The 13,955-nt window shown below is 35.6% G+C and overlaps 1 protein-coding gene across 1 annotated transcript; it reads right to left on the reverse strand.

Annotated features, from left to right (window-relative positions):
* Positions 1-9,306: 9,306 nt before the first annotated feature.
* On the reverse strand, positions 9,307-11,935 carry LOC128164264 (alpha-2C adrenergic receptor-like). The gene has a single exon (XM_052828038.1). The coding sequence runs from the start codon at positions 11,891-11,893 to the stop codon at positions 10,499-10,501; it is 1,395 nt and encodes a 464-aa protein (XP_052683998.1). The 5' UTR covers positions 11,894-11,935; the 3' UTR covers positions 9,307-10,498.
* Positions 11,936-13,955: the final 2,020 nt, after the last annotated feature.

A 13,955-nucleotide genomic window follows, 5' to 3' on the forward strand; every position in this document is an offset into this window, starting at 1 on the left:
AATACGCTAAAACTCAGAACACTTGGATGCCTGTTAAGTTTTTAACACTGAGATGTTTCTCTGATTCAGAGATTGATCAGATTGAACTAAGGTCCACTAAAACTAGTTTGGATCGAGATACTCAACAAATGCTACTATTTGACTAAGTGTTGTCTTTTAAATTGGTCATTTTAAATTTTAAAGAATGGCTGTATTGTGAGTTCATTGGGGCTCAGCGCATAAAAATCAGGGGGTACCAAAAGTCCTTCAGGGAATTTTGGTCTAAAAATGTGCATTCAGAACCCAATCTTTTGGCGCTTTGTCAGAGCGAACAGCTAATTAAAAAAAAAAAGCACCTAAACAAAGACTTCTGTCATTCATGTTACATGGAGAACCCTGGAGATCCACGTGAAAGAGTGGGCAATGAAAGCACTGATTTGTTCAACAGTACAGTTACTGCTAAAATCAGATTCAACAGCAATGCAATGCTTTATCCTTTGCATGATCTTATAAGTTGCATGTGTGGTTGTCGTTTGCCTAAATACATTGCACCAAAACAAGTCGTATGTTTCGACAATATTTTTATTCAATAGAGATCCTCTCTCGTGAGCTGTAGTGTATTGTGTACTTCTTCAGTTCCAGCTTTTTTATTTTTTTATTTTTATTTTGTTTACACATAAATCCACATACACACATATTTCAGACATATTTCATACATTTCAAGATTCTTCATATTGTAATATCTTATTAATCTAAAGGAAATAGATTATTCGTGTAGTGTGAATACGTGTTTTCTTGCAAAAAAAAAAATATATTTAAAAAAAATAGCAGTAAATGAAAAGAGAAACAGGGAGATATAGAAGATAAAAAAATACAATAGAAAAGGGGGTACATGTATCAAAATATTTGTTTACAAGTCAATATAATTAAAAAAAAAGAGAGAATAGTTTAAGCAATCACATATGTCATAAAACTTGTTATAATTTCTCACAAATTGTTTGCCAGTGGTTTTCATAATCTGAGTATCTACAGTTTTTCAATAACATATATTTTTTAAGCAGAATCCTGTTTTTTATTATTTGTAGTTCCAGCTTTTTGACATGATCCAAACTAGTCTCAGTGGACCTTAGTCCTATATGATCAATCTCTGAAACAGAGAAACAGCCCAATGTTAAAACTTCCCTATTTTTAGAACCACCGCATAGTGAAGTATCATCATATAATGAAGTATCAGCATGTAATGTTGAACAATCAGCACGTAATGTTAAAGTACCATCATGTAATGTTAAAGTATCAGCATGTAATGTTAAAGTATCAGCATGTAATGTTAAAGTAACATCACGTAATGTTAAAATACCATCATGTAATGTTGAAGTATCAGCATGTAATGTTAAAGTACCATCATGTAATGATGAAGTATCAGCACGTAATGTTAAAGTATCAGCACGTAATGTTAAAGTACCATCATGTAATGTTGGAATATCAGTATGTAATGTTGAAGTACCATCATATTTTGAAGATTACCTACATAAGGCAGTTGAGGCGTTCCATATTAATGCTATAAATTTTTAGATGTATGATGAGTTCTTGCTAGTGAAAGAAAACTATACGTCGTAAGTTACGAGGCTCTTTGTTATTTAATTTTTGTTATGGGAGAAAAGTATATCGGTTTCAATATGAGAGTGACAGCATTCAGGAATCTTACAAACCCCAACCACTTTGCACAATCGCCACCTTGTTGCTACTGCCAGTACCCCTGTCACAGCCACCTTGTTGCTACTGTCAGCACCCCTGCCACGGCCACCTTGTTGTTACTGCCAGCACCCCTGCCACGGCCACCTTGTTGCTACTGCCAGCACGCCTGTCACGGCCACCTTGTTGCTACTGCCAGCACCCCTGTCACGGCCACCTTGTTGTTACTGCCAGCACCCCTGTCACGGCCACCTTTTTGTTACTGCCAGCACCCCTGCCACGTCCACCTTGTTGCTACTGCCAGCACGCCTGCCACGGCCACCTTGTTGCTACTGCCAGCACCCCTGTCACGGCCACCTTGTTGTTACTGCCAGCAACCCTGTCACGGCCACCTTGTTGCTACTGCCAGCACCCCTGCCACGGGCACCTTGTTGCTACTGCCAGCACCCCTGTCACGGCCACCTTGTTGTTTCTGCCAGCACCCCTGTCACGGCCACCTTGTTGTTACTGCCAGCACCCCTGCCACGGCCACCTTGTTGGTACTGCCAGCACCCCTGCCACAGCCACCTTGTTGTTACTGCCAGCACCCCTGCTACAGCCACCTTGTTGCTACTGCCAGCACCCCTGTCACGGCCACCTTGTTGCTACTGCCAGCACCCCTGTCACGGCCACCTTTTTGCTACTGCCAGCACCCCTGCCACGGCCACCTTGTTGCTACTGCCAGCACCCCTGCCACGGCCACTTTGTTGCCACCTTGTTGCTACTGCCAGCACCCCTGCCACAGCCACCTTGTTGCTACTGCCAGCACCCCTGCCACGGCCACCTTGTTGCTAGGTACCTGTTATAAAAACGTTTTATCATATGAGTGAAAGTGCAATTTTGATTGGGTTGTAGGGATTATTTCGAAGATCCTGTTTTCAAATGTCATGTACTGTTTCAACTTAAATTCGTCCCTGAAACAAAACAATCGATCTTTCAGCTCCTTCTTCAACAAATAAATATTGTTTCCTGTTGCACTGGTTGATTTGAAGATTCCATTTTTATGTGTTTTTTTTTCTGATACCCGTTTCGGTAAAACATCTGTGGTTCATTTTGAAGTTACATGTTTGTTGTTGTAACAGTAAAGGCCGGTAACGGTGAATCGATATAATTCCGAGATAACCAGTATCTCAAATGAAGTTTCGCTTTAAGTTATTAGAACTAAAAGCCAATCGTTATATGACTTGTAGCATGCGACGATTTAAAAGAGGAAATTCTCGAAGTAACGAGCAGTCACAAAAACCTAATCCTTATCCTCTTAACTGCTTGATATGTTTAGAATTTCCGTTACTAATATGTATCGTTGTAATAATTCCCGATGTTGGTTGATGGAATTGACAAGGTGATCAATTCTGTCTGAAAAGAACTTCCGTCTCAGAGAGTCTCAGAAATGCGGACATTAAAGAAAGAAGATAATTAAAGTTGAATTGATTTTAAATCCAATAATTCGGTACACGTGTAAGTGGCTGAAGGCCCATTAGTACTATGCAATATTTAAACAATAAAATGCTTTCTTTTGGAGTTATTCTTGTGGATATAAAGGTGCCAGGCTTCTCGATCGACAACACATAGTCGACGCATACTCAACTTTAAAAGTGCAGAATATGACACTATGCGTTTAACAGTATAAACACCGTTACATGTAGTACCATAACCAAAAATTTACAGAAATTGCTAAGAGTGCATACAGATAGAGATGCAATGTCGGTGTGATATCAAGTATAGTGTGAAGTACATTTTGATTAGACGATTGGGAGAGAGCGGTCTTTGGATATGGCAATCTAAGTTATGGAACTTGTGCCAAATCCCAATTTTGTTTTTGTACAATAAAAAATGTTCTAATCAAATCAGACGATGTCAGCTTAACGAATTCAACATATGCTAAACATTGAAAGATTAGATGATTATGACGATAAGTAATAGTACATGTAAGTGTATGTTTTATTGTAAAAATGGGATTAATTTGAAAATAAAAAATATGATATTTTTGTTTTCACAGAATGAACTCTGTCGTTCAGTCAGCTGAGAAATCTGCAGAGGTGACTATGACCTAGCAATGTTATTCAGCCTCTACTCAAGATACCCCTCAGTCAAATGACTGGTAGAGCATCATCCTATGTTCAATTTGTGTTTACTAAACTATATCAACAAGACATAATTAAACAATATCTACTAGATAAAATATTGCTTCAATAAGGCCTGACCTTCTACAGCTATGTTTTACACTATTCATGTATGAAGGCTGAGTTGTCACGACTTTTACATAGCCAGCGACGCTACTGATACATGTAGGGGCGGCCTTTGGTAAGATTCGACCTTTTTTTTTTTGATGCAGTGACTCCACCAATGGATTCTGTAAGTGTAGTGATATATTGATCAATTAATCAAAAACTCAATAAAAAAACAAGATTAATAAAAAAAAAAAGCCTGCAGAAATTATTCAACCGAAATCAAAAACAGAAGCTTCCCAATGGTGTCCTTTACACTCGTAGTATTTTTAATTACATCGTTGCACATACATGTAGTAGAATGTCAAATATTACTTCATGCACGGATCTAGTATTTCTTTCAAGGGGGAGAGGGGCATTTAATTTTTCTACCAAATCCTATTTTCTGTAACTAACTACACATGTATATGTGAAATATTGTTTTGATTTTTAATTTTACGGGGGGGGGGGGGGGGGGGTGGGGGTGGGGATGGGGTCTTGACCCCCTTGACCCTGGGTAGATTCTCGAGTGAACGGTTCTCAGTAGGAATTTAATTTTCTACAAAATGTTGATTGATTGAATGTTTTGATTAGCTAGTTAAATTACTAGACAAATATGAAAAAAAGAAGTTCAGCAAACATTGCATCCGTGGTTAAATAGTATCAATTTATTGGATACACAGACAGAAACATAATTTATTTAAAAGTTCTGCGCGGTTTCTAGCAATGTCGACGTCATTCACGAGCGACCTTTTAAAGTATGAATGAATCCAATCCGTTTCAGTGATGCTTGGACGACGACGTCCGTATGACATCAAATTAATATTTTCACTCGATTAATTAGATATACAGAAATGAAGACAGTGGGATATACAGACCGAAACAAAATCATGCCACCCTCGATCTTCGAGCGCAAATAAAATCAATTATTTTGAGAGTTATAATATTAAATAGAAATGCGAGTTCTCCGATTTTCTTCCGGTTGGTGATAAAGTCATAATTATTATATAAATTGAAACGGCTTATCATAATCGATGAAAGTGCTAAAAAGTGAAAAAGTATATGGGTGCTTTGTCTGCATCGACGTTGAGAGAGAGAGAGAGAGACAGACAGACAGACAGACAGACAGACAGATTATTAATTTTCAAATGATGTCCTGATGTCCTGTCTGTGTGGGTTTTTATTTCCTCCATACTATGTAGATTTATGAGTTACCTCAACTGAATGATCTGACTCCACATTTGTTACAGTTTTATTTCCGATGTATTAGAACTCGTCGTATTCTTTAAAAAGTCAACAAAATCAAATACACATTTCTTATCTCTGGGAACAGTCAAAGACGTGGGCTTTGGTTGTCTAGATAAGATGTCATAAACGTGTAACGGTAGGACAATCAATTCAGTTACTGGACATCAGTTACCATAACATTCAGTCGACTCTCAATCAAGTAGTTTAGGTGAGAGAACCCCACCCCCCCCCCCCCCCCCCCTCAAATAAGAATCAGTAAGAAACATCGGAAACATCTGAAGTTCACTTTATCATTAAATTTGATGCAATCATATTAAAATTTGAATTAATGATTTTAATAAAATTCGTACATGTACATGTTTTTCACACGTCTGCGTGTATTGATAAATCAATTATAAATTGCATTGTAATCTACTTATTTGTTTTTTCTATGTAATATTGCGATTAATGCTTTCATCTGCAAGGGAATTTTATTGATCTGATAAATAATTGCTTAACGTTTAGAAAATCATTATGATCAAATTTTGTACAATTCTGAAATTGCGAAAAAAAATGATAAATTTTATATCCTATCTCGTTTTTTTTTTTATAATAAAAAATCAAATTTCTTATAAAAAAAAGAATGTTCATTTTAGATACTAGTACTTCAGATTCAATTAAAAAAACTGTTTAACGAATTTGGTCACATACATGTACAGGGTAACAAACTCCCATGCATTCCATCAAATTACTTATTTGATGCAAGTAGAAGAGAGGTGCAGTGTTAACTACTTTTAAGAATTGTCACATTTAAGTGAGACTATTGTGTGAACGAGCACTTGCTTCCAGTATTACCTTAATCTGATAAGGATGATCTATTCAAACGATTAACATCAGGAATTAACTCTGAAATTTCGTGAGTGTAAAAACATATGCCGTGTATTATCCCCCCATGTCATACCCTGTCCAATTAGGGGCCCCCGAAGGGAGATCCCCCCTAAAATGATATCCTCTCCCCTTATCTCCGCTCTCGAATCTCAAGATTTTCTGCCAAGAAAACCATAACCGACGCTACAATTTTATCAGCATAATCTCTCCAAGTCAGGTTTATCATAATCAGAAAACAGCCCCCTTCGTGTTCCCCCCGGAAACTTCAGGTATGATCCCTGTACAGGTGTGTATATTCTCATCTTTACAGACTTTTGATATATAACGGGGACCGCCGACTCCCTCCATGTTAGACACAGCTAGCGTGGACCGGCGTGAGGCCGCATGTACAGGTATACACCGTTTGTGCCCCTACTAGTTCTAATGTCTCGTTTTAGTTTGCTTATTGCTATTTATAATAGCGCTTGCTTTTACATTTTATTACTTAAGGATCAATGTGATAGACCATTTTATTCACGATTTATTCATGCAAATTATTTCATTTCTTGTTTTATTCATTAACTAAGTCAAAAGTGCGTGATTTGTGATATCTAAACTCCATGAAGAAGACCAATGGAATAATGCATGCACTTAGATTGAGAAGGCATGGTTTTCAAGTTCTCGCAACGTTTGAATTGATGTCTTTAAGTATTCATGTTTTTTAAACTTACATAATTTTAAACAATGTTGAGGGAAGGTGAGTGCAAGACAACCAGTAGCAATTAATGTATAGTTGTTATTATACGAGAATAAGGTCAAGACAGGTAACTAAAGTTGATTAATTTTGATTACTTTGTAAATTCAATATTCTATAAGATTTCAATTTATCATTTTTTTTAATCAAACTCAGTAGAATTAAACATTATGTTGAACTTATAATCTTAGAGATATTCTTTTTTATTTTTATGACAGTTAAAACGGTTTAAAACCTTTAGCTTTCTTTCATTAATTCCTCCAATAACGAGACAAGCCTTTTAACCCGCCGATATTAAAACGAAGAAGCGTTCAGTTTTTTCCCTACCAAAACCAGGTAACATGTTGCACAGTAATCACTTACAGGCAATCATGAGAGAACTGAAGTAATTATTTTTAGCTGAAAAAACGTCCTTTCTACCGAAATTTTTCATAGTATTGTTATACATGAAAGTACATGTATAGAGACAAGCGCGGATCAAGAAATTCATTATTTATTTCAGTTACTATTTTTTTTTAATTTTTTTTTTTGGTGGTTGGGGGGGGGTAATTTTGTTTGCCAGGGGAGAGATTAATTTTACTATGTGATTTTAATAAGTTTGGATTTCCCCATTGGGTGTTCTAGACTCCCCGCGCCTTTTAGATCCGCGCATGACTGATAAGTATTGGTAAGACCGCGTTGTAGAAGTTTTTTATTGTTGGTTTCACAGACAGGTGGAGATATAACGTATCGATTTACCCAGGGTAAGACTCGCAGTCTGGTGATAAAATTATCATAAGAGAGTCAACAAAACGTGATAATCATCCACAAATAGACGTTTAAATCGATTTTATAAAATTATCATTTTTGTCAAGTTTTAGCTACCACAGACTAGGTTTAGCAAAAAAAAAAAAGGAACTCTCGCCCCTGACATCAAATGATATTGTCATAAGCCTTTTAACTTTTTTAAATTTGTTTGTTTGTTTGTGTGTGTGTATGTTTGTTTGTTTGTTTGATAGAGATGTACAGAAAGTACGGATGCTAATTAACACGAGCCAAGTGCAACAATGCGTGAAGAAAAACAAAGTTTTGTTCAGTCGGCTCGCGTTAATACATCATCCGAAATCAACAAGCCATCAAGTGTGACCATACTGTGTGTGTTGTTATTGTTGATGTCATTTGTTTTTAAAATTACGTTATTTAATATTATTTGTGCGCAATTTGTTTTACTTATCTATATGTACATCCAGAAGAACAACTCTTGCAGACAGGTCACGTGCGCTGTATGTAACAACACGAGACACAAACGTTTTGTTCAGTCAGCTCGCGTTATTGAGTCTACTCACACATCACTGAATCTATCTCTGTCCATATGTCTGTCTGTTTGTCCGTCTGTTCGTCTCTTTGTCCGTCCGTCTGTTCGTCTCTTTGTCTGTCTGTCTGTCTGTTTGTCCGTCTGTTCGTCTCTTTGTCTGTCTGTCTGTCTGTCTGTCCGTCCGTCTGTTCGTCTCTTTGTCTGTCTGTCTGTTCGTCCGTCCGTCTGTTCGTCTCTTTGTCTGTCTGTCTGTCTGTTTGTCTATTTTCTGGTTGTGTCTTATATTTCTCATTTAAACGTATTCATTGTACCACTGAATAAAAAGATAGACAAATCAGCTTATTTTACTGGTATACTGAACCTACACTGTATTTAAACAGAAACAGAGCACGAACATCATGAGCCCTGCATCTTGCTCTATGAACAACTCTCAAATTTCATTTGATAGTTAGAAATGCATTTACAAAGCACTGTAAATAACAAAACCAGAAAAATAGAATTTGACCAAAATCATGACCATGACCCTTTAGGAATATAAAAAGAAATTTTCCGGTACTTATATTTTTGTCCTCATTCAGAATAACAACATTTAATTTGTAAAGTAGTTGACCCCTTTCAGATTTCTAACCTTCGAGTGTTCAAGGCTACAACGTACTTCCGTTTCTAGTCTATCTTCAAAATATAACATATCTTAATTGTGTTAGTATTTGCATCAACTCGCCAGATCCTCCTCCTACTCTAATGCTTGAATTATGGGGAACAGATGTTATCCTTATCTATCAACTTTGGAGAGAGAGAGAGAGAGAGAGAGAGAGAGAGAGAGAGAGAGAGAGAGAGAGAGAGAGAGAGAGAGAGAGAGAGAGAGAGAGAGAGAGAGGTTGCGGCCGATTTGAGGTTATTTGTTGTATCATCTAACTTACTCGCTTTTCTTACACGTAATTTCTCAGCAGTTAATATATAATAATTAATAGTGCTCATTTTTTTTTACATTTACCTGCTTACACGATGTTGTCCTGAAAAGAATTTTATCTTATCAAATTAGATTGAGTACAAGAATGGTCATTTATTTATTTGATTTGATAAAATAAATTTCAGTTATCGACAGCTTTTGAGTATGAAATCATAATAGATCATTGATTATAAATTTATCGCCACTTATTGTAATTGCTTGGAATAATTTTATTTACTTGTTTATTTAAAAGTTGTTCAAAAGCACTTACTAGTAATGCCATATACCACAAATCTGATACCACTTAGTAAAGTTTTATTCTCACATTATATAAACGTACAGTAGTTATAAATAAATTGTCGAACAACGTAAGTTTAAGATTAACAAGAAAAATATGAGTAATAGTCTTAAGGGGTAGCATTTTTGTTACATATTTGAATAAATGAATTAAGAAGAATTATTCATAACAGTGAAAGAAAGTTATCTGACAAACAATAGTACTTTGTGGAAAAGTATGACAAGTGAAACGAACCCCACTTGACTCGACATCCGTACACACTCAACTCGCACGCGCTACACGTGCATTCAGTTTAGATATTTTTAACCTCGTCATCAGACACTGGAAAAGCTGACTATCGATGATTATGATAAATACTGACCAGATTCACTTCAAACTAATTCAAAATGGCACTATTATTAATGAGCTAATGAAATTAACATGAATATTGATTGGCGTTTCAGAAAATTTGAAAAGAAATAAACATAAGTTTGTTCAAAGAAATTATATTCAATTTAAACAATACTAAAAAAAATGTTCAAATAATGTATACACATTAAGAGCAATATTTTGTTAATTATGAAATTTAAAGTATGGTCATAAAGGCTAGCAAATAATGTCGATTAGTCAAATTTTTATCTTTTCATTCAAAAATTTGTAATGGCATGTATGGTGTTTTTTCTACAATATTAAAGCGAAGATTGTTTTCAAAATTATTTTGAAAATACAAAAGAAACAAACCCAGCAGAATTTTCTCCAGTGACAATCCAAAATAAATTAAAAAAAAAAGAATATTTAAATTATTTCAAGAATAAACAATACCATCAAAATGATAATATCGTTAGTGGTAACATATCAGAAAAATTACCCAATCATAAAGTACACTGACCACCTCAAATTTTGGCTATTCTTTTGTAAATAAAAGTGCATCATTTTTTTTTATTCAAATCTGTATTCTTTTACCTTTCCTTTCGATCTTTTTATCCAATGGGGTTTTTTTTTTGCCCCTTTTTTTTAACCTTTTCCGGAGATTTAATACGCTTAGGATTTAGGACCAACTGATATGTATCAACATTAATTATATCTTAAATAAAACATTGCTTGGCGAATTATACACAATGAATTTGCATTATATTTAGTTCACACACATTTAACTATCAAATTTTCAGAATAAATATTTGAAATGATAAAATGTTCATATAATTTTGATATATCAAATTCCTCTCCGTCGCCTGAACAGTCTCTGGATGGCGTTTCTTACTTTGATATTGACAACACTGTAGATTATTGGATTAGTGGCGTGACCAATGAGGAAAAAATAACGAAGAACAAGAACTTTAGTCACATTGAAAATCTCCAAGAAAAAAGGAATCCAACAGAGAATGTAGACAGCGGTACAGATAAAGAACATTGTCCAACTCTTCCGGCGGACGGCTTGAGATCTCTTGGACGATTTATGTTTACGACGCCTTCTTCTGGTTGCAGTCCCTGTTTGTCTTTCAGCCTCGCTCTCATTTCCAGTTGTACAGGAGGTGTCCGTGTCAAAACTGACGGTCTTCGTCGCTTGGATTCTGTTGATTTTACGTGGCGACTTCTCCGAGTGAGATATATTTGCGGAGGAGAAATCAGTTTCGGATTCCTGCCCCCCTTCATCGCGATTGTCAAATTGTGATTTTGCATTTAACATGGCGTTGTTGGTTCCGTTTTTCGTGGCTTTTGGACAAGTAGACAATTGCTGGTCGTCCGTTGATTCGTAACTCAGAACACTGACCGCGGTTTGACTGGATTCAATACCCTTAACTATAGGGCGGCTCGATTTGGCAGAACCGTTTATTGAATAACGCTCCATGCGCATTTTCTGACGACAAACAAGAATATATATAAATACATACAGAACAATCAAAGCAAAGAATTCCAGAAGTATTATTAGGGCAAGCACATTTCTATATAAGTTACTCCACTCCTCGCCCAAAATATCAAAGGAATACTGGCAAAATGGTTCCCCGGTGCCAGTTATGTTCAAGTGTTTCTCCACATCGAATGCTCTGTCTGTGACCTTGTATACCGCTCCTGATGGAATCCCGATGATTACAGAAACACCCAATGTGGCCAAAATGCCACCCAATTTTTTCTTTTCAGAAATGAATTTGGTCGGTTTCCAGATCAGAAGCAGGCGTTCGCAGGCTATTAGAACTAAGATGAGATTGGAGAACCCGATGATGGTGTGTCTAATTACCTCCATTCCATGGCAGACGACATCACTGGTGACGTCATGAAGTTCAAAGATGGCCGTGTAGGGAATAATGAAAAGATTTACGACCAAGTCAGTGATAGAAAGGGCCACGATGTAATATCTGTTAAATAACTTTCTGACATTGGAGTAATACGCCGCGATGATTAAAGAATTTCCAACGATTCCAACAACCGCCAATATCGATATAAAGACCAAAAAAGATATTGTATTGATATCCATGGTCTCGAAACAGGTCTGATATGAACCCAAACAAAAGGGAGGCTGACATTTTATAATACTAAACTGGGGGACATTCATTTCTGTGTGACAAGTTTTCCTCAGGGTCACATTTGTAGAAAGACGCATGACCACCATGACACGTTCCTTTGTTTACAGACCCGGTGTCCCGTCCTATGACGATAAGTGTGCACCAAGTGATTTCTACATCTGATGGCCGCTGATAACAATGACTTCCTTCCTTTTTATCCGGATGTTCACAGGCGGCCGTCGGCAGGTCACGAGGTCGTCGGGTCAATACGTCACGCAATCATTGGTAGTATATATTTGACACATCAATGTGCTTACGATAGCAAGAAAAATGTATCAGTTTTTTATTTTTATTCGTTTTGTTTTATGACTAACATCGTAATATTTACAGAAAAATCAGATATTTTGAAGACTTATATGTATATAAAGTAGCTTTTTTCTTGGCCTATGTTTAATTATATAACTCTTTGCTACTAGAAAAACCAAACAGAATTCTATATTAGGTACTTTTATAATGGTACAATAAATTCTATGGAAAAGCTTTTAAGAAAGTCAGACTGAGTAATAAGTGTTTTTATTTACGGGTAAGATTCTCTCATTAACAAACGAATCCGCGATTAATAAATTGCATTCTATATAACGGTGTCCCAGACATTTTAAATCGATAACAGAGTGGTTTTTTTACAAAGTTCAAGTGGCTCTCATCAACAAAAGAGTCAGTTATTGTTATGTTACAATCTATACAGGTGTCCAAAACTTTTTAGACGATCATCGAGTGCTTTTAATTACGTGTAAGACGATATCATCAACAAAAGAATCAACAAGTGATTGGATGCAGCTTTAATGTTGCGACAAATACCGGTGTCTCAACTCCTGCTCTAAGTGAATGTTGGAACAATGCAATGTTGTCTATGGTTTTGTTAATGCATGATGTATTTCCTGTTCAATACATGTTTTACCAAATGGGTGCCACTGATATCAATAAAAAGCTTACAAGTGCAATGTTATTAATAATATGAATGTGTGTTGTAACGGTACTTAATGGAAGTAAATATGTAAAAAACAAGAAAAACAAAACAAAACGAAAAAAACTTATATATTCTTTCGAGATTCCTGAACAAAATTGAGAAAAATACAGTTTCAATGAAAAAAAAAATCAAAATTTTTGTATAAAAAAATAAAATCAATAGCTACTATAAATATGTCAAATCTGTCATTATAGTTAAACGATATGAACTGCATATTTCATTTTTTGCAGTTTTATTTTTTAAATTTCAACGTTTTGTAAGATTCTGGATTTTCTAAAGAGAGGAGAAAAGCAAGGGGGATATGGTTTTCAAGATCCACTTTAATCTTTTGTCGTTCATAGCAAATGATAGAATGTAATTGTTAAGATGTAAATATTTTGCCAGTGTTAACCGTTTAAAACACGGTGATATTTTTAGTATTTCATATTGCATTCAAAAACAAAAACAGTTATAACCTATGAAATATAAAAAAAATGAATCAAGACATTATCCAATATAGAGGAAAAAACCAAATCAATGTCAAATATTTAACAACAACAAAAGAAGACAAACCCCATAAAAAGTGCAACAATAAACTATCCACCACATACATCTAATGCGTGCTGGATCCTGAGCCCGCTCTCAAATAATAGCAATCATACATCACTTAAAGGGGCATGCCACGATTTGGTTCAAATTTTTATTATTTACAATTCTTTAGGAATGCATTTCTAATGATCAAATGAGATTTGAGAGCCATTCGTTGAATTATAAGCAAGACACAGGGCTCGCAATTCTTTGTCATGTAAACAAGGCTCGTGCACTGCGTACATGTATGTTTACATAGGTTCGATATATCAGTAAAAAATCTTTTCAAGCTGATTTGTCGATCTTCTTATTTTAAGCATATTAAATAAAAAGTTCCTAACGTTTAACACCATTACTTAAGGTCTGAAACTGGAATTATTACTTCAGCATTCAAAGTGTAAACACAATCTTTATTGAGAAGAATTGTTATATAGGTCTGTATTTCGCTTATATCTCAACGAATAACACTCAAATTTTGACTGCCTATCAAAAATGAAGCATAGTAAACATTGAAATCGAACAACAAATAATTTCTGACCACATTTTTGATCTCGCCCCAATAAATTACGACAAAA

The sequence above is a fragment of the Crassostrea angulata genome, chromosome 9 (genome assembly GCF_025612915.1).
Source record: "Crassostrea angulata isolate pt1a10 chromosome 9, ASM2561291v2, whole genome shotgun sequence".
In the NCBI taxonomy this organism is placed as follows: domain Eukaryota; kingdom Metazoa; phylum Mollusca; class Bivalvia; order Ostreida; family Ostreidae; genus Magallana; species Magallana angulata.

Bases quoted from the DNA above. Each gene is read 5' to 3' on its own strand.
- LOC128164264 (XM_052828038.1), bottom strand. From the start codon at position 11,893: ATGGTGGTCATGCGTCTTTCTACAAATGTGACCCTGAGGAAAACTTGT.